Source organism: Anastrepha ludens, chromosome 4, assembly GCF_028408465.1.
Source record: "Anastrepha ludens isolate Willacy chromosome 4, idAnaLude1.1, whole genome shotgun sequence".
Lineage (NCBI taxonomy): Eukaryota > Metazoa > Arthropoda > Insecta > Diptera > Tephritidae > Anastrepha > Anastrepha ludens.
The window spans coordinates 77866633-77885754 of NC_071500.1; the positions used below are offsets into that span (position 1 = coordinate 77866633).

Sequence of the window (19122 nt, forward strand, 5' to 3'; positions counted from 1 at the left end):
TGGTTATCAGCGAGATAAGGTCGGTTATGCTGAAAAAAATTGGAACAATTGAAAAAAAAAAAAACCGGATGGTTGATGCCCGAAATTATTTACAAATTCTAAGTGGCATAACATTTATAGTCTAACGAAGGCAAAATGTTGGCCCTCCAACAATTTTTTTGATTTATTTGAAATATTATTGAAACTTTTTAAATAAAACTAGTTTCTTCCATTATACTTCGTGATTTAAAATACACACTTTTAGCATTATTTTACCAAAAACATTTCTCACCAATGTGGACAGTAATCAGCGTATGAAAACACAAACTTACAAGCGTTTAAGAAAAAAATCAGCTTACATTTTATATGTATCGGTGTATTTATTGGTTGATTAACTATTAATACATACGATTATTTATGTATGAATGCCTATGTGTGTAAATTTCTCGCGCATTATAATACAATAACCTTTCTTCATGTGTAGGTACATATAGGCCTACATTGTAAAACAGTATTACTTTTAATTTAGATTTATGGAAAAATGTATATTTTTTTCTATAACAATGCAACTTTTAAAGAATTTTTTATGGTTCTAAGCCTAAAACAATGAATGCTTATATCAAGACTACAATGATCTACTGAAAAATTAAGAATAACAAAAGAACGGCCCAGATTTACAAAAAACGTTTGTTCAGTGATTTTCTTCAGATTACTGCATTTACAATTAATTTTAAATTATTATTACACGTTATAGCCGAATAGAAACGGAAGCTTAACGTTGAAGCCCATGCATATAAATTCGAGATGTGATTTGCCAATGTGAGAAGTAATATATAATTTTTTTGCACAAATTCGCTTAAAACAGTGTTTCCGTTTATGCAAGTTTACGGGCATTTATATTTGTTTTATTTGTAGTACGTATGCAATATAATATGTATTAATGTGTATATATCTATATTGCAGTTATTTGAACTGCATATTCTTAGGAAATCACTCAAATAATATTATATATTTATGAATACTCAATTCTCGTTTTTTTATTTCACTCGACTTTCAAATCCCTGTTCGTCAACGGGACGAATCCTTTTTGGAACTTAGTAATTTGTGATAACACATTTACGACGGTTTTTTTGCATCTTTTCTATCTTCTCTTTAATTGGGGTTTTCTGATAGAAGCCTTGAACTATTGAAGTGACTGCCAAAACGGTTGCAATGAACTGGTTTATGGATATTTCCCAACTGTCAAACTCTGTTGAGCTGTCGCTGCTACTGCTTGCTCGGCCTGCACCAGAAGAGTTTTGCTTCAATTCCTCTTCGTAGGCTTGGAAGAGTTTAGTCGTTGCGTTGGTATCTGCGGAGGGCGTGGTTGGGTTTCCATTGCTATCAGGCTGTGAAAGGAAGTGAGAAAAGTTAATTTTATAAATGGATTGAAATGGTTTGTAAGAGAACACGAACCTCATCGCCGCTTCCCAAATTTAACTGAGTAAAGCTATCCAAGCTGATCTCTTTCCTCATATTGTTGTTACCAAGTTCCAGAAGATTTTCATCTAAAATTACAAAATGCATGATGTATTTTTATTTTGCTAAAAAAATGTAGTAGCGGTATTTTTAACCTAGAGGGAAGCAAGTTCATATATTATATTATAAAGTAATGGTTTCCAATGTGACAGGGTTAACTATATGGTACGAATAATGATTATTAATGAAACGTTGAGAAAATTTATCAAAGGACTGTGGATAATTGAAAGTTATTATTATAAAATGACATAAAGTTAAATAAAACCCAAATTTATAACCCAAATAAGTATATACATATATAACACATGGGCTGAAAAGTCTCGGGCCTAACACATAGATGGCACTAGTTTTATTTCATTCACCTCCTTTTCAGTTAATACTAACCTTAAAAGACAGCTGTTAAAATTTCATGATATCCTATTCATTATTTCGTGCTAAGACTGACGCTACTTTTGTTATTTTCACATCAATGAATCAAAAAGAATTTTGTGTTTTGATTTTACAACGAAATAAAAACCGTTAAAGCGAAGCAATGGCTTGAAAAATGTTATGGGGACTCCGCTCTATTAGAAATAGCAATAAAACGATAGTTTGCTGACTTCAAACGCGGTCGTAGAGACTGCGATGATGAACAACGCAGTGCACGTCCAAATGAGGCGGTAACAACAGAAAACATAAACAAATCAACAAAATCGTTTTGAATGATCGAAAAGTGAAGTTACGTGAGTTAGCTGACATTGTATAGATATCAAAATAATCTATTGGCTTTATATTGCATGAGCATTTGACTATGAGAAAGCTATATTCAAAGTGGAAGCTCTGTCACAATCAAAACAATGGCAAAACTAGCAGATTTGGCTCCTAGCGACTACTGTTCGCAGACCTAAAAAATGCTTGCCGGCAAGAAATTCCGCTCGAATAAAGAGGTTATCGTTGAAACTTTGGCCTATTTTGAGACAAAAGATAAATCGTTGATGAATAAAGCTAATTTTGAACAAAAAACGTGTTTTTTTTTCTTAGGCCCGGCCATGTGTTAATTGACGCGGACATCCTTAGTTGGCTGTTTGGCCAAGTTCCTCCTCCAATTTGTGACTTGAAGTTGTCCCACAAATGGGGGGATCTACAGTTTTAGGCCGCCTCCGAACTGCAGATGGTTTTTATGAGGTGCTTTTTCATAACAGAAATAAAATTTTTTGCCATTACCTGCCGCGGACGACCGCTAATAGCAAAAACGTTTTCTAGCAGTTGGTATTCTATGCCCCCAGTGGGTAGTGGCGACCGAAACTGTAACTTACATACATTGAGACAATCTTTTTAATACACACTAACGAAATTATACATTTTCCGTTTTGCCGTATGTCTGGCGTTTAAGTTGAGTTTTGAGCTTTGGTGAGTTCAAAAACTTATAATAGAATTTTATGACAAATAATTTTGTCGCACATTTTATCCCGCTATATCCCTCTGTTATGAGTATTTTTGGCTTTTTTACGCAAAAAGCCAAACGATGCTTCTATTGAGGACTTAGCCCTCTCTCCCCACTGTTCCAATTTTTTTAAATAGCACTGCTTAACACATCATAAATCTAATATGTAAAGACAACATAGTTTTCTATGCCGATTTCCCATAAGAATGTGTAAAAGGAACAAAACCTTAAACAAAATTCAGACGTAGCGTCGACACGTACAAATATTTTTTTGGAACCTTGCAATTTTGGAAAAAGTTTGAGTTTGTCTAATGTACAGGGCCGTCGAGGTAAATCCGGAAAACATTTCGAAAGTAGCGTTAAGTCTAAATCCGCTGATAAAGGGACATATTTTTAGTGTATTGTTTCCTGATTGACATTGGAGTGCCGGAGTAAGTGCTAGTGAAACGATGAGTATAGAGCAGGACAGAAGAGTTGCGATACTAGAGTCACTTCGCGCCGGAAAAAGCCCTAAAGATAATTGAGTGGTTTGGATACAAAAAACGCAACCCTGGATGGACCGCGTGGCTGCTGGAAGAGAATATGTGCTTCAGTTGGACTCTGCACCTGCTCACAAGGCAAAGAACACTCAGGCTTGGCTCCAGAACAACCTACCCTACCACTGGTCACCAGATTTTTGGCCACCTTCAAGCCCAGACTGCAATCCTCTTGATTATTACGTGTGGGGCACAGTTGAAGCAAAAGTTAACGCGAAGCCTCATAACACTAAGGACGCTCTGAAGACAACCATCGAGGAAGTGATGACCACATTGGACAAAGAGGAGGTAGCTCGCGCATGTGGGCGCTTCAGGTCCCGGCTGGAGCAGGTAATTGCACGAGATGGAGGTTACATTGAATAATTTTCAACTATGATATGTGTACTCACATTATACAAAGTTAAGTGCAAATAAAATTATTTTTGAGTAAATATCCCATAGTTTTGTTTTTAAGTTCAACATTCCGGATTTATCTCCACGGCCCTGTTTTTACTACATGCAGACATGTAAAATAATTTTGTTGTTACTATTTTTGCAAACATAGTAAGTACATGTATGTCATAAGCTGAAACTAATGTGATTGAAAGTTATGTATGCAGCTTTTCTCACTTTTTATTAATAAAAATATTGGACTTTTATAAAATCATTGCCTATTTATTATTGTCGGTCAGATTCTTTCTTTAAGACGTTCTCGGATTGAATAAAAATAGAATGAAGTTACTGCTGAGCTGGTTATTTTTTGAAACTCATTCAAACTTGGTGAAACCTCGTATACAAAAATATTTTTTATAAGTTATAAGCTTTATTGTGATGAATTATATCCCAAAGTTTTTTTTCTATTGCTTTTTAACTGTTATATCGGGTTCTTTGTTTTAGCTACTTGAGAACTATCGATATCGATAATTACGGTTTGACAGCTGAGAATCAGTGTTGACATTTCTGTTCAGAAAGATTGGGTAAGTCATCACGAATTGTTTGACCCCAGAACAACAATTCCAAAATGTGGAAAAATTTACTATGAAAAAAAGTTCATAAAGTACTGGCGGCATCGTCGGCCCTTATTTCTTTCGAAATGAGGAAAGAGCTGCCGTTACGGTGAATGGCGAGTGCAATCGAGTCATGCTGACTGAACTTTTGTTTCCAAAAATTAATCAGCTAAACATGGACAACATTTGATTGCAACAAGACGCCGCAACTTTATTTTATTGGACTGATTGAATAGACCATGTAACTTGTAGTCGCGACGAACATATAGATACAAAAAATAAATGCCACGAAATTATCTACCACATTACGATAAAAAAATAGTCCCAACAACATTTCTGTTTTGTACTATCATTTCAAGTAGTCAAGCTCTTTAAAACACTCTATTTATATATAATTTCCAGCCCGTTATATAAATCATTACGGATTTTTCAAACTCGTAAACCACAATTCCACGCGAAGTGGGTAAGTGTAGCTTTTTCTGGAAAAATTTTAAAATTCGGGTAACGTTTTTAATTTGCAAATTCGAGATGGCTATTATTTTTGGCCCTGGTAAACATTGATAATTCTAATTTTAAAAGCCGAAGCCCGTAATATTTTTAATTGGAATTTGATCCTCTGCTATGTCAAAGGATATTTTAGGATATATTCATAAAGATAACAGACATCGAGGGAATATCTCCTGCGAATAACAGACGGAGTATTAAGCGTTTTTGTTCTTCTTGATTGGCGCGATAATCACTTACGCGACTTTGGCTGAGTTTAACAAAGCGCGCCAGTCGTTTCTACCTCGAGCTAACCGACGGCAGTTGGACACACCAAGTGAAGCCAAGTCCTTCCCCACCTGATCTTTACAGCTCCATCTGATCTGATAGCACCAGCTGATACTGCATCGAGTACTTTTAGAGCCGAAGCGTTTGTATCCATTCACCCAGCCAACAAAGCCGCTGGATCTTTATTAGCTGCACTATGTCTATGTCGCCGTAAAGCTCAATGTTTCATCGCCTGCGATACCCGTCGTAACCAATGTGCGAAGTTCCAAAAATCGTCCCCAGAATCATTCTCTCAAACAGAATCAGCAGAATCAATCATCTCATCGTCCAAGCTTCTGCGTCATATGTTAGGACGGGCATAGTGAAGGAAATTTGCTTTGCCAAAAGGACAAATAAAAAAGTTTCAAGGTACAGGAGTAAAGAGTCTACCGTTTTTCTGCCCTAATCACCTGCCCACATACCGTCAAAGTCTACTCGTCTAATACTTCTCTCTTTTTTTGGTCACACAATGTCGAAACAGTCTGTTTCATGGGCTTACTGTTACAAGAGATTGACGACGACTGATGGCTTCACAGCACTAAGCTGGGAGCTGTAAGTTGCTACAACAACAGCAACTAACCTTGGAAAGGGTTCAAAAGGTTTGCAGAAAGATCATCAAACGGTTCATGTAATAGGTCACAAAAGATTGCGTTTTCAAATGCTAACTTTATTCGGCTTCGACCAGACCAAGTTAAGAATTTAATTTTAGGAGAGAGAGTGAGATGTGGTTAAAAATTAAAAAAACAATATTATTAACAATAACAATGTAATGCCATGTGCACAGCAGCTGGAAAGTTTCACAAAGCTGGACTATTCATTGGCATCGAATTTCTGTTGGAGGATCGTATCGGTAAATACTATGACTCAATCAGAATTACCTTTCTTTTCCTCCGGTTTACATTTTTTTTATCACAGGTCTTACTTACATGCTTTGCGCATATCTTCGTCTTGTTGTCCTATTATTTCCACAAGCGATCTCCATAAGAATTGGAAGTTTGCTTTTTTCATGTTGGGTATATTCTTATTGGGCGCATTTCCATCATCAGGTTGATCAAGCAAATGCCTTAAACTACCCAAACTTTTTGTGTCCGTCGATGAGTCAGCGCGATCTACTCTTGTAGCCATTATCAAATCACTTATTTGGGAAAAATTTGAAATAGTCTCCACATTTAATTGAGGGGGTGTCACTTTAGCAGCACCCAAATCGGAAATATCCGAAAATGTGTCAGTCGATTCGAAACGTCCTTGATGACGTAAGGCATTGCCAATAAGATCCGAAGTGCTGCTGCCCGTTGCTCCATTCTGCGAACGCGCCACTTCCATGGGAGCAACATGTTGACGTGGCAGATCGACATAGAATGTTGATGAACGTTCTCCATTAATTGCCCCAGCTATACCCGATGATGATGACGGCTGCGAAAGGCCTGCCAAACAATGCAAATGCTTCGTAGCTGTAATGAGCGCATATTCGTCATCGTCGAAGTTGTTATCTGTAGGCGACGGGAGTGCTTCGATCGATTCGGATGGATCATCGCTAGCAAAGTGAATTACAATATTTATATATTCAAGTGTAAAATGTAGAAATATTTTTATTATGTACCCGAAGAAGTCCTCAGCTTCAATGGCCTCCTCAGCATCTTCTTTGGCCTTCGATTTTGGACGGCGGACCTGTTCAATCTCAGCCTTCGAAAGCAATGGTGGCAGGTGCAATATGTAAAGCAGTTTAAGCTTTTCTGTGTATTTGCAAGAACATACCAAACCCAATGCATTTATAATTTGGGAGAATTGAATCGCACCTGTACTTTTCTTGTCTGTCAGCTGGTAATATACAAAATGGGAAACGACCATTCAAATTAAAATGCATCCTTTAAATACATATTTAATATTTTGTATTATATAATACTGTAAGGCAATATGTAGTCCAACTTGAAAGCTTTTTGTTGTTGAAATGTTCACTGCCTTAGAGTTTTTCTGGGAGGTTCGTATCGGCAAAAACAAAAACTCAACAAGTGATTGCCTTCTTTAGCTCCGAATTAATTTTCTTATTCAATCGATGTACTAAAACTCTAGGTGTTTCTTATTTTTGAAGCACCACGAGCAAATTTAAATTTGTTTATGAAGTACTTCAAAATTTGTTTAGCGTTATTATATAAAATTAGCTATTTAAAAGATGAACATAAAATAATTTACCCTAAACAATTTCTCGGCTAAATCGATGCTCACGCAGTTGCGCCATGGCGTCAGCTCGTGGAATAGTGCACGGAATGTTTCAAAATCAACGCTGTACGATTCAGATCGGCTAGAATGCCCATCCGCATAGCCAACACCTCCCGTTGCCGGTAACACTATTGGCGATTCCCCGCCAAGTGCAGAGTGCGCTTTTTGCTGTAAAACTTTGCGTGGAGTTGACTTTTCCTCTCGTATAATGGTGAGAAGTAGATGGAGTTCCTCTTTGTCGAAATACATATTATCTGTGTGGAATTTTACAATCGTATTCTCATTATCAATATCGAATTGACGAATGGTGAGACGTCGATGTTTATTTCTTAATTCTTCGATTTTCTGTTGAGAGATTTTAGAGCCGAATTTCGTGTACGCGTCATGGATGAGCGTTTGCACAGGTTGTATTTTAGCTTTTCGCTTATCAAATGGTGATGGTAGCTGATATTGTGGATTGTAAATTCCGTCTAAAAAATTAGAAAGCAACTCCATGGCTTCTCCGTCGTCATTGCATTTGAGTAGCCTTTCGCAATTCCATTCCAGAATTTGCAGTGCGATCTGTGGAGAAGTGAATATGTTTAACATCTGAGTAGAACGGAAATTTTAATGGTATTTGTATGATTATTAATTTATTAAAATATATTAAAAAATATTTACTCAAATTTGTACGTACCACAAAAATTATCTTGGCACCATCGTAGAAGAAACAATCGATTATATGTAATGAGCTTTCATAGGAAATTACACTTATGAAAATGGTTAAAAGCCATGATATTGAGATCATACGAATTATACCCAACTGCTCCAAATGACTGTGCAACTCGGGCAAATATGTCTCAACGAGCTCATTTAATACACTCTGATCGATTTGTGCACCTACAACTTTGTCTTTGTAGTAGTCAGGTAGCAAATTTTCACAAAGGCTTGCCAGCAACCAGAACGCATTTTCCTCATCGCAAAATAGCAGAAATACTGAAGATACGATATTCATTGACTGACAATAACCCACTTGTGGATTGCGTAATGCGTATGCTTGCAAAACGCGTCTCAAAGCGCCTATACCATCCGCATGCTGAAACGCTGGATGTTCTGGAAGCGACCGATGAAGGTCGCGGTCGATTTCTTCGTGCGTAGAGGATAGCTTAATGCACGCAGCCTGGAGAAAAAATATTGAACATAAATATCACAAGTTTTATTTTTTTTTATCAGTCTTTATTATACTTTCTCCACCAGATCTTCATAGAGCCCAGGGTTCATTTCCTTCTCATGTATTGCACCAGAAAACATTAGCCAAATCTCTTGCCGCAATTTATCTGGAATGCCTTCTACAATCAAATTGATAACTTCTGTTGTACGAAACATAGAAGTACCGCGCCCAAAATCACGGAAGTGTGACTCCCAGCGTGACAGCTATGAAAGATATACAGAAATATGACTATAAACCATAAAGTGTTCAATCTACCTTCTGCTCTTGTATCTTCAACATTTCTTCACTTAAATTAGTCTTGAATGAATTCATTAAGGCTGTCTGTTTGCTCCAGGATATGTCATACTTTGCACGCTCGCGACTAAGAGGGCTGCCAAATTTATGTAAAAGAAGTGAATACAATACTTTAGGTAATAACAAATGAATCTTCTTACACATGAAATTGCGACAGCAGTTCGCTAATCTTTTCTACCAACACTTCACGGTCGACAATTTGTGCGAAGACAAAGTGAACATTTTCTGCTGTATGTAGGACAATTTGATTATCATATCGATGTGGTCCATCATTTTTCTGTTCTACACTCTGCAACAGTCAAATATACCGTTAAAATTAGTACATACACTCTTATAAATGAAAGTCTCTAAAACCATACTTTAATATTACGCATTGGAATGACCAGGCTGACCAGGTCGGGTACGTCACTGCGGAAGCAAAAGAAGTTCCTAGACAAGTAAATGTTTCCACCAACATAGCGCTTTGAATACGGTGTCCAAATATTGGCTAAAAATATTTACCCAAGAAAATGAAGATATCAATTTTAAAGACGTATTTAATTTGAAAACAAACCCTTTATTTGGCCATCAATAATTTCGGTCTGGGGTAGACGAAAATAGCTGCGATACTCTTCAGATTTCTGGCGAGCTGTCAAATCACGTAAAAGTCCAGGTTTATTTGATGTTTTGCGTCCCAAACGATGAAAAGCTGATGCATCATGATCAACGATTGGGCTATCAGGATCCTATAAATATATACATATGTATATATATTATATTACACCCTTTGTTTGGGTGCTTATTTATTTATTTATTGGGAGATGGTAGTCACACACAAACCGATTCGGCCACGGCGGTATATACACATAATTAAATTCATATGAGGTTTTACTTCCCTAATTCGGAGGCAAAAAATGTACCTGTATTCTTTGCTGTATAGCCATCTTGCTAAGCTGCTCAATCAGTCCATGGGCCTCCTTAACATCTTTTATCAAGGTAAAATTATAGTCCATATTATTAACCGTTTTTAAATATAAAATTTGTCCATATTTCTGAATATCTTCCAACTCCGCAAATCGGATTACACGCTTTGTTTGACTCCCCAAAATATATGAATAAAAGCAGATGTGATTTAACGAAATGTATAAGTTGCCTTGATGTGGTATTTTATTCTTGACATAACTGAAAGTAATGATATGAAAATTATTCAATCAATATAAAAAATTTAGTATGGCTAAATAGCTTACGTGCAGGCATACGTATTAACTAAACGCTCTTCTTTCGGCATTTCGAAAAGTTGCTGGAATTTCGATGCCGCCACCTTGAAATTGGCCGATTCATCCGATTCATCTTTATTATTTTGTGCATTAAGAGATTGAATTTTACAGATGGTAAAGTTGGTGATCTCTTCTTCACTCTCCATTTCATTGAGAACTTTGAAAAGGTGCTCTGCCAGCCATTCCCAATCTTTAACGATCTCTTCTTGCGTCAATCCAATCGCAATTTCTATCAAGGGGAGGTGTAAAGGTAAAACACTGCACGTACAAATGTATGTAAAAAAGTGCGTGTTTGTACGTATTTGTTATTAAATATACTCATAAGCTTTTAAGTTTCAACAGTACCATAGTTTCTATGAAAAAATGTGTGCTTTCTATAGAAAACATATCGCCATACATACTTGATACAAAAAATACAACTTCAACACTTTTTCAACATTTAATTTTCTGAACCAAAAAGATTCATGCCACTTTAAAATTCGTACGGGGTTTGATTATTGAAACTGCAAGTTCACAAAATGCAGGGTTATCCCTCCATTTGTTATATTCTAATGTACATAAATATATATATGTATGTTCATAATAGGCTTGCAGCTGGTATTTTTGATAAGGCTTATTTTTATTTTTTGTAATACAATAATCCATGTTAGTAATAGTTTATTTCCATGAAGGCTCTACTCGAAAGTGCAGGCAATATTAAATTGTATAACATAGAATATACTCGTAAATATATATGAGAAATTGTGCAAATAAGTTTAATAATTAAAATTGTACAAATGGAATTATATTTATTATGTACATTTTATACAGATAAGTATTTGTCCACGCTGTTGGAAAATATTATTGAAACACTGTACTTCAATTTTTCGAATCGACTGTATCGCTGAAGAAACAAAAAACTCATACGTTATACCAAAATTAAACCTTTTGGTGGTAAACGAGCTTAAAATTGAGCTAAATGTGTGTCGGAATGCTTTTCGGAGGAAGGAGTAGGTCCAATATTTTGGATAAAAGATAAAATGTGTGTGGTAGACTATTTGAGATTATTGGATGCTTCCTAATGCAAGATAAGAAATACCTCTAAGATGGGAATTTATGCAGTATAACGATCCCAAGCATTCATAAAAATTAGCAAAGGAGTGGTTTAAAAAGAAAAAGTGAATGCTTTAGAATGGTCGTCATAGTCCCCTGACCTAAGCCCAATTGAGCATCGTTGGACGGAACTGAAAAATATAATCGAGCCTTTCAAATCCGCAAATAGGGAATAACTATGGAAGCAAATTCGAAAGTCTTGGCACACTATTTTTTCGGTTAAATGTGCAAATAAAATAAATTATACAGTGCTGTGCATATGCTAAGCAACTCGCACCAAGTTTCAATAAACTGACTATTTACTCTGAAAAAAATAGTCAAACGGTAAGTATTCTAATTTTTATTTATTACTTATATGAGTACAAAAAAACATATAATGACCAAAACAACAAAAACTTCTTTCTCAATTAAATACAACAACAAAACAAAATTAACTCAATTTTAAGCTGTGCATAACTTAAGCAACTTTTCAATATTTTGTATATGAACCTGCATTTTTTATGACTGCAGCACATCTTTTTGGCACTGAGGCAATTAAATTTCTTAAAATAACTTTTGGGATGTTTTTCCACTCATTTTTAAAGCCTTTAAACAAGGCCTTTTTGTTCGGGTATCGATACGACCCAATTCGGCGTTTTACAATAGCAAACAAGTTCTCGATCGGATTCAAGTCGGGTGATTGTGCCGGCCAATCAAGCACTTGAAATCCCATTCGCATTGAACCAATCTTTAACCAACTTGGATGCCTGTTTCGGATCATTATCCTGCTGAAACACCCAACAAAGTGGCATATGCCATCCTGCATAAGGAAGCATTTTTGTTTCTAAAATGTCCCTATACATACAACGGTCCATTTTATCCACAATTTGATGAACAGGACCAAGCCTGCTTACAATAACGTGGATTTAGTCTGTTACCCTTCTGATGTCTTACTGTGCACATACCGTCCGAATTAAAAAGGTTGACTTTGACCTCATCGCTGAATAGAACCGTATGACATTTCTCAACACTCCAATCACTATATTTTTTGGCGAATTCAAGACTAAAAATTAGAAAAACAATGTTATTGTTGTTCTATTAGCAACTTAAAAATAACAATCCGTTTCTTCATATGCTTCTTTGTCAACATTGATTTACTACATGCTTTATAACTTTGTAATCCAAGTTTGATTGCAGGTCTTCGTATTGTACTTGAAACAACATTCGAATTAAGAGCTTTAAGTATTTCTTTTGAAGAAATAAATGGTTTTTTTTAATCTTTTTTAATTTGAGTATCGTCACGATAAGATAGTTTGTGTGGAGGCCCGCCACTTCTTAATGTTGTAACATTACCAGTAGTGCTACATTTATGAATCCATCTAGAAACCATGGATTTATTAATTTTCAATGATTATGAAATATCAGATTGACTTTTGACAGTCTGGTACAACGAAATAACATAAGACTTAAAGCTATTATCGTATTTAACTCGCTGCATGTTTGAATTTCACAGTTTTGGCACAATTGTAACCTTTAGACGACTACATTGCATTGATATAATTGAAGAGCGAACAAGCAATGCAAAATGAATTGAAAAGTACCGTTATCTATGTACTTGAAAAAAAGAATATGCTTCTATGTTTTCTTTACAGTTGCTTAAGTTATGCACAGCTTAAAATTGAGTTAATTTTGTTTTGTTGTTGTATTTAATTGAGAAAGAAGTTTTTGTTGTTTTGGTCATTATATGTTTTTTTGTACTCATATAAGTAATAAATAAAAATTAGAATACTTACCGTTTGACTATTTTTTTCAGAGTAAATAGTCAGTTTTTTGAAACTTGGTGCGAGATGCTTAGCATATGCACAGCACTGAATGTATCGAGGATGTGAAAAAGCAAAAAATTAAGCATAAATACAAAGGTAATTCTCCATATGTAAGCATTTGTGTTCAAACAATGATTTTTGCGGTAAAACTTCTTTCCAGAGCACGTTTCTTAAGCTCGATGATATTTTATGATTTTGTAAAATATTTTGGAAGAGGCTTTTCATTTTCTTAATTTGCATTAAATGTAAGGCACAAATCACCAGGAGTTAACAAAAGGAAAAAGTGTCAAAAATTACTTGAAAAGATCTGCTTCTGCGTATTTATTATATTTTCTAACAGTGTTATTCATTGTTTAATAATGGATGGATATTCCGGCCCAAATAGGTTTATAAACCAATCAAATTACCTGATCAGTCTGCGTAACCCCAATTTTATAATTTTTAAATCACTAACATATTCGGGTATGTAGGGGAGGGGGCCCAGTTGTGACGCAGGCCCAGTTGTGACGCAGCTAAATATTTTTGACATGCGGTATGAAAATGACAGTTTGAGCCCTGCCAATCATGTTCGTTTGACGTTCAGCAGTTTTTGTGCAGACACCAACGTTAGTAGTCGCATTGTGTATACACGCACCAAACATCGTGTTGAAAATCGTGCGAAAAAGTTATTTTGATTTTTTTCAAAGTACCAAAATTTTGTGAAATTAACAGTGAAAAGGCGAGTGTAATGCATCAAAATATTGTATTTGCCGTATATTTTGTGATTCTATATGGATTTATGTGATTATGTGGTGTCTATAAAAAACTTGCTTGTCATACACAAAATAGCATCGTGACCCGGTTGTGACTCAGCGGGTGGCCCAGTTATGACGCACCTTTTTTTTTGCACTACGATCATATAGAACTGCCGAATTCCTACATTTTTGTTGTTGTTTAAAAAAAACCAACTGCCAACTCGATCAATTGCAACGTATGCAAGCGTCCAGTTCATTTGAAGTGCGCCAACATGCAGGCAAGTTATTTCACTTGCAAACACTGCGAAAGTGACGTGGAAGACGACTAGGAATATTTAGATGACGATGATGAATAAAAATCGTTGTCATTTATGGCCATTGAAGGACATTTTCTTTTGTATTTTTCATTATTTTTGCCATTGAAAGCCTTCAAAATAAATAAATCATTAAATCACAACAATTGGTGTGACATTCCTTTCATATTTTCTCATTTCCAGTAAATTTCTTGAGGTGCGTCACAACTGGGCCACTTTTTTTTTGTCCTAAAAAAAGTTATCCTGAAAAAATTTGTTCCAACATTTTTTGAGTAACTCAAATAAACATACTTTCTTTGGAGAAAAGTTGCGTTTGGTTAATAGTTAAATGTTAAACTTCTTCATTTTTCAATTTGCGGAACTGAGGAAAAAATTTTAATTTTTTTCAAAACCCGCGTCACAACTGGGCCCCCTCCCCTACCTATGTTGGTATATTTAATGTACTGCTTTGGATGGGAGCTTTTACTGCAAATTTGAAATAATTCAGCTACTAGGCAATTACGAATCAGAACAATGATTGAATACTTTGCGATATACAAGTATAAATAAAATGTGACTCCGTTTAATTAAAATTAGGAGCTTAATTGAAATTTTATAGGCGAGATAGAAGCATCCTTTAGCATTACTGCCATTACAGCATGCATTCAATATTGCATGAACATTTGGTCGTCAAGAATATTTGTTCTCGTGGAATACATCATAATCTGACAATTACCCCAAAAAATACTGTTGCTGTTGTTGTAGCAGCAAAAACATTCCCCATGCATCTACGACGAGTGCTGCTGGAATTAAAGTACTTAGCGGGTATGTTAGTAAATCCGTGTCGTTCCGGTAATGTAGAATCGACTGTCGGGGGAACGCCCAATACAAAAACAAAATCAAATCAACTGCTCAGAAAGCACTCGTGTCGATTGGTGTAAAAAAATATTGAAGGAATTCAAGCACGGTGGTTTAAAGCACATACATATATGACTTCGTAACAGGTCACGAGCAAGCGGAAAAAGCACCTCAAAACAAATGGTCGTCGGAAAATCTGGTAATGCCGCAACTGTGTCACTAGAGAAACTTAAAACAGTAAATTATGAGTGGTAAACAATCATTTGTTTGCCAGAAGTTTTCAGAGAATTGAGGGAAACCAACCGCCGAAGCGAATCATCCGTCACCAAGACATCGTCTGTTGTTGTTGTTGTTAACAGCATAGGTAGCCCTGTCAGTGTAGGCATATCATCATTCGTCTTCGTCTAGCTCATCTAAGGGTAGGCCCAGGAAACATGCTGTTTCGACAGGTTGGGTCCAAAGGGAGAGGGGGGTTAGACAAGACATCGTCTCTTTCGTATTGGCTCACACAAGGGAGTTTTTGAGCACTCAAAAGATCGAATTACTGGGTTATCCGCTTTACAATCCTGATTTGGCACCTAATTGTTTCTTTTTCTTCCCGAATGTCGAAAACAAAATGTGAGGTAAACGTTTTTCAACAGCTCATTTAGGAAGCATTCATTTATGAGTGGCAAAAGTGCTTTGAAAATTGTTTCAGGCCAATGCGGAAATGTATTGAAAAACAATAAAGCCATTTTCAATATTATTTTACAGCTGCATTCATTATGCGACATGCCCTGCGCGACAGTGATTAAAATTTATTTAAAAAAAGTATAAATAATTTTTGGGTACCATCAAAACAAAAAGAGTTATAAGTTAATCCTATTGTTAAAATAAGAAACCGTTTTAGATGACTGTATCTCATTAGATGGAAATGTGTTGGTGTTATTGTAGCATACATATGTTGGTGATTAGGCTCGAATGACGGCGATCAAGCAGCGGTAGTTTAAAAAGGTGATAACAGGCTTCCGATAAATGCAGTTTACAGCATGACTGCAACCTTTTGGGGTCCAATAGTTCTTTTGTAAATTCCTGGATCTCGCCAGTTAAGTCAAAGAGATGCTTCCTAACGTGGCTGGGAGGTCGTTCAGCCCCGACGAAGTATTTGCAAGGATGGCCCTGCGATAGCACCCTCAGAAGAAATTGCTTGCTGAGTATCCTACTATACTCCTTAACTGGTGTAAGATCTTAAAGTGCACGTTTCGGAAACCTTGGAGGCACTGGCGCATTGTGCGAGCTAAGGATATGTGGCCACAAATTAAACGGTCTACTACGTGTGCCTTAGGCCCGAGCAGGTTTTCAGATGGCACCACCGTTGCTCGATGCCAGACTTAAGGATAAAGTATTTGGAGCAGCTTTGGTGCTTAGGCTCCTCCAGTGACAATAGAGGAGGGGTGAGGTGCAACGCACTAGGCAGGGCTAGTTCACAGAGGCGTCAGCTCTAGTCGGAAAAAATCCGAGTCATTCCGGCACGTAGAACCGGTTGGGAATGGATGGAAATGTGTTGATGTTGTTTTAACAGCAACATTACATGTACGGGGAGTGTTGCTAGAGTGACAGTCCTTGGCCGGACATATAGTATGTCCGGGTCGTTCCGGTAACATAGAACCGACTGCCGGGGAAAATATGTCTTTGCTTTTACTTATGGAGGCATAGTAAATTGAAAATTTTTGAATCCATTTTTCTCGAATTTTTGATTTTTTACTTATGACGCTCTTCCAGTATGAATTTCATACCACTGGTATGAATTTTCATATGTACACCCGAAACCGCCGATTCAAATCAATTGCTTTTGATATTAAATTCATTCATTCTACTATTATTGCCTCAATATTATTTTATTTATTTATCTACTGAATTGGATTCTCCCAACACTAGCAACATGGCATGCATTGTATCGAGTCCAGATTGAAGAAATGCTTTCAAGCCTAGAACGAACGAGCGCCATGCACAAATGCTTCAGCGTATACGGGGCAGTGAAATTTCAGCTGAAGCGCTTAACAAAAAACTAATGATTAAAGAAGGTAAACTTTCAAGTCAAACGTAGAAACACCTGCCTACATTCAGTGAAATGCGATTCTCGACACACCAATTGCTACGATATCAATATCGATCTGCATCAATTGACAATCATGCAGTTGTTTGATGGAATTCGCATAAAGCTAAAATTTTTCTGATGAGAAACATGTACTAAATTCATTGATAAACAAAAGAAAAACCAAGGGACGAGGATTCTACCTTCGGAACCCTAGAACCAAAGGTAAATATCTAACATACTCGACAACAACCATTCATCAACGATTGCGTAAGTAAAGGAAACCAATATAAGCTATTTTTGTTAATAATAAGCTATTTTTGTTAATAACAGTTTTTAATTATTTTACTTGCATTGAATAGGCAATATGTGCATTTACCGTAGTACACTTCCGAATTTGGCGTCTGATGTAAGATGCGATATGGTGGCGGCTTTGTGTCCCAAACACTATCTAATGTATTAACCAAGAGTGAGGTGAAGCTACGCGTTTCTCCGTGGCCACGCCGTTTCTGTAGCACAAAATATTTCGACTGCATTTCGTCAATCCTTAAAAAAATCAAATAAATACATTAATGTTAATAATAAATACATTAATGTAAATAATAAATACATTAAAGCAAATAATATTAAAGTGATACAAGTTGTGACAATATATGTATGTATGACTACAAGAAAATGACAATGCCATACAAACAGAGATTTGTCAGAGTTCAGTGGTTTCCTGATAACACGAAGTGCGTCCAATAAAAAAAACCCTATAACAACTTACGGAATAGTGTATACTTTTCACACATACAATTCACCAGCAAGTCACACTAGAGCAGCTGTTTGCTTACAATTATGCCTTTGTGCCTGCATTCGCTGCCAGAATCGTGATTGCTACTCTATTTGCGTGCTGCGTAAAAAATTCTAATCGAAATAGCTATAAAAAAAAGTCGATATGCAAAAATTGTTACACATTGTGTAAAACACTCCATTTTACATTTGGAGTTCTTAAACATTTACAACGTAGAAAAATAGACAGAATTGTTACGCTTCTTCGGAAAAGGCTTACTATTTAGTATGCATTGCATTGAATTATTTTACACTTACCAAAATGCTGGTGGCATAAGCATTTCTTTTGGCTTTATCCACATTTTGAAGCTATTCTTGCGTATTTCTCCCTTTAGCGATTAAGGTGCACACAATTGCTTAAAGTTTATTGGGAAAATATTCTTTGCTCCGTCGATTAGCCTTGATACGAGTTCTCTGTATAGAAGTGTTAATTTTCCAATTCAATTTTAGCGCATTTAGATTCAGCGATCCCGTCCAACCCACCAACATAAGGAACTATTTTATGTTTTTGTTTTAATTATATATCCAGTAAATTACACTCCATGTATTTCTTCAAGTAAAAATGTCTGTACTGTGGCAAAAAATCTTTATAATTTTCTTCTAACAATCGAGCTCAACAGCGATGATTACAATACGATGGCATTCGGTGTCGCCCGTCGAATTCATTAAATTCGGTCGCTTCGTTAACTCGTTCATTTGCTTTTCTACAGCCGCATATGTTTCTTTGTCACTTTTTGGATTTCTTTTGTTTGGTTTTCTATATTTTGTTAACTCTTCTGTTTTGCTTTCTTATTTTTCATCTGTTTCTTCATGCAGTGTTCCAGATGCAACTTTTTTAGAATTATTATTCTTGACTGAAGTACAGATGACTACATCATTTACTAGTGGTCTTCACCGAGGCAGTGTTGCCAACGACAATAAATCTGAGTCGCTAGAAAGTCGCTAACTCCATCACGGGCGGATCCTAAATTTCATTCTGAGAGGTGCACAAGAGGCCAGCTGCGGACTTAAAATTTTTAGATGAATAATAATTAAACCAGTAATACCAACTCTACTGAAATTTGAGATCAACGGGAGTTAGTTTCAATCTCCTGAAATACTGGTTTTTTTTATTATGATTCGATAAATCTACTAAATTTTCTAACGCTTTGTTAATTTGTGTCTGAAAAACATTTGTGTCTCTTAAATATCATTGGAAAGAATGAG

The 19122-nt window shown here is 36.1% G+C and overlaps 1 protein-coding gene across 1 annotated transcript; it reads right to left on the reverse strand.

Moving 5' to 3' along the window:
- Positions 1–334: 334 nt before the first annotated feature.
- On the reverse strand, positions 335–18769 carry LOC128859920 (TBC1 domain family member 9). The gene is made up of 15 exons (XM_054097070.1): positions 18175–18769; positions 17462–17628; positions 10200–10458; positions 9873–10134; positions 9527–9698; positions 9333–9460; positions 9114–9262; positions 8935–9049; positions 8694–8882; positions 8146–8628; positions 7443–8030; positions 6853–7070; positions 6179–6786; positions 1435–1526; positions 335–1367 (listed from the first exon to the last, which is right to left on the reverse strand). The coding sequence occupies exons 1-15, from the start codon at positions 18216–18218 to the stop codon at positions 1074–1076; spliced, it is 3768 nt and encodes a 1255-aa protein (XP_053953045.1). The 5' UTR covers positions 18219–18769; the 3' UTR covers positions 335–1073.
- Between the last annotated feature and the right edge of the window lie 353 nt (positions 18770–19122).

Bases quoted from the DNA above. Each gene is read 5' to 3' on its own strand.
- LOC128859920 (XM_054097070.1), bottom strand. From the start codon at position 18,218: ATGTGGATAAAGCCAAAAGAAATGCTTATGCCACCAGCATTTTG. The intron at 10,135-10,199 runs GTAAGCTATTTA...CATTACTTTCAG, and splicing joins GTTAATACGTATGCCTGCAC to TTATGTCAAGAATAAAATAC. The intron at 9,050-9,113 runs GTAAGAAGATTC...TAAATTTGGCAG, and splicing joins CTGCTGTCGCAATTTCATGT to CCCTCTTAGTCGCGAGCGTG.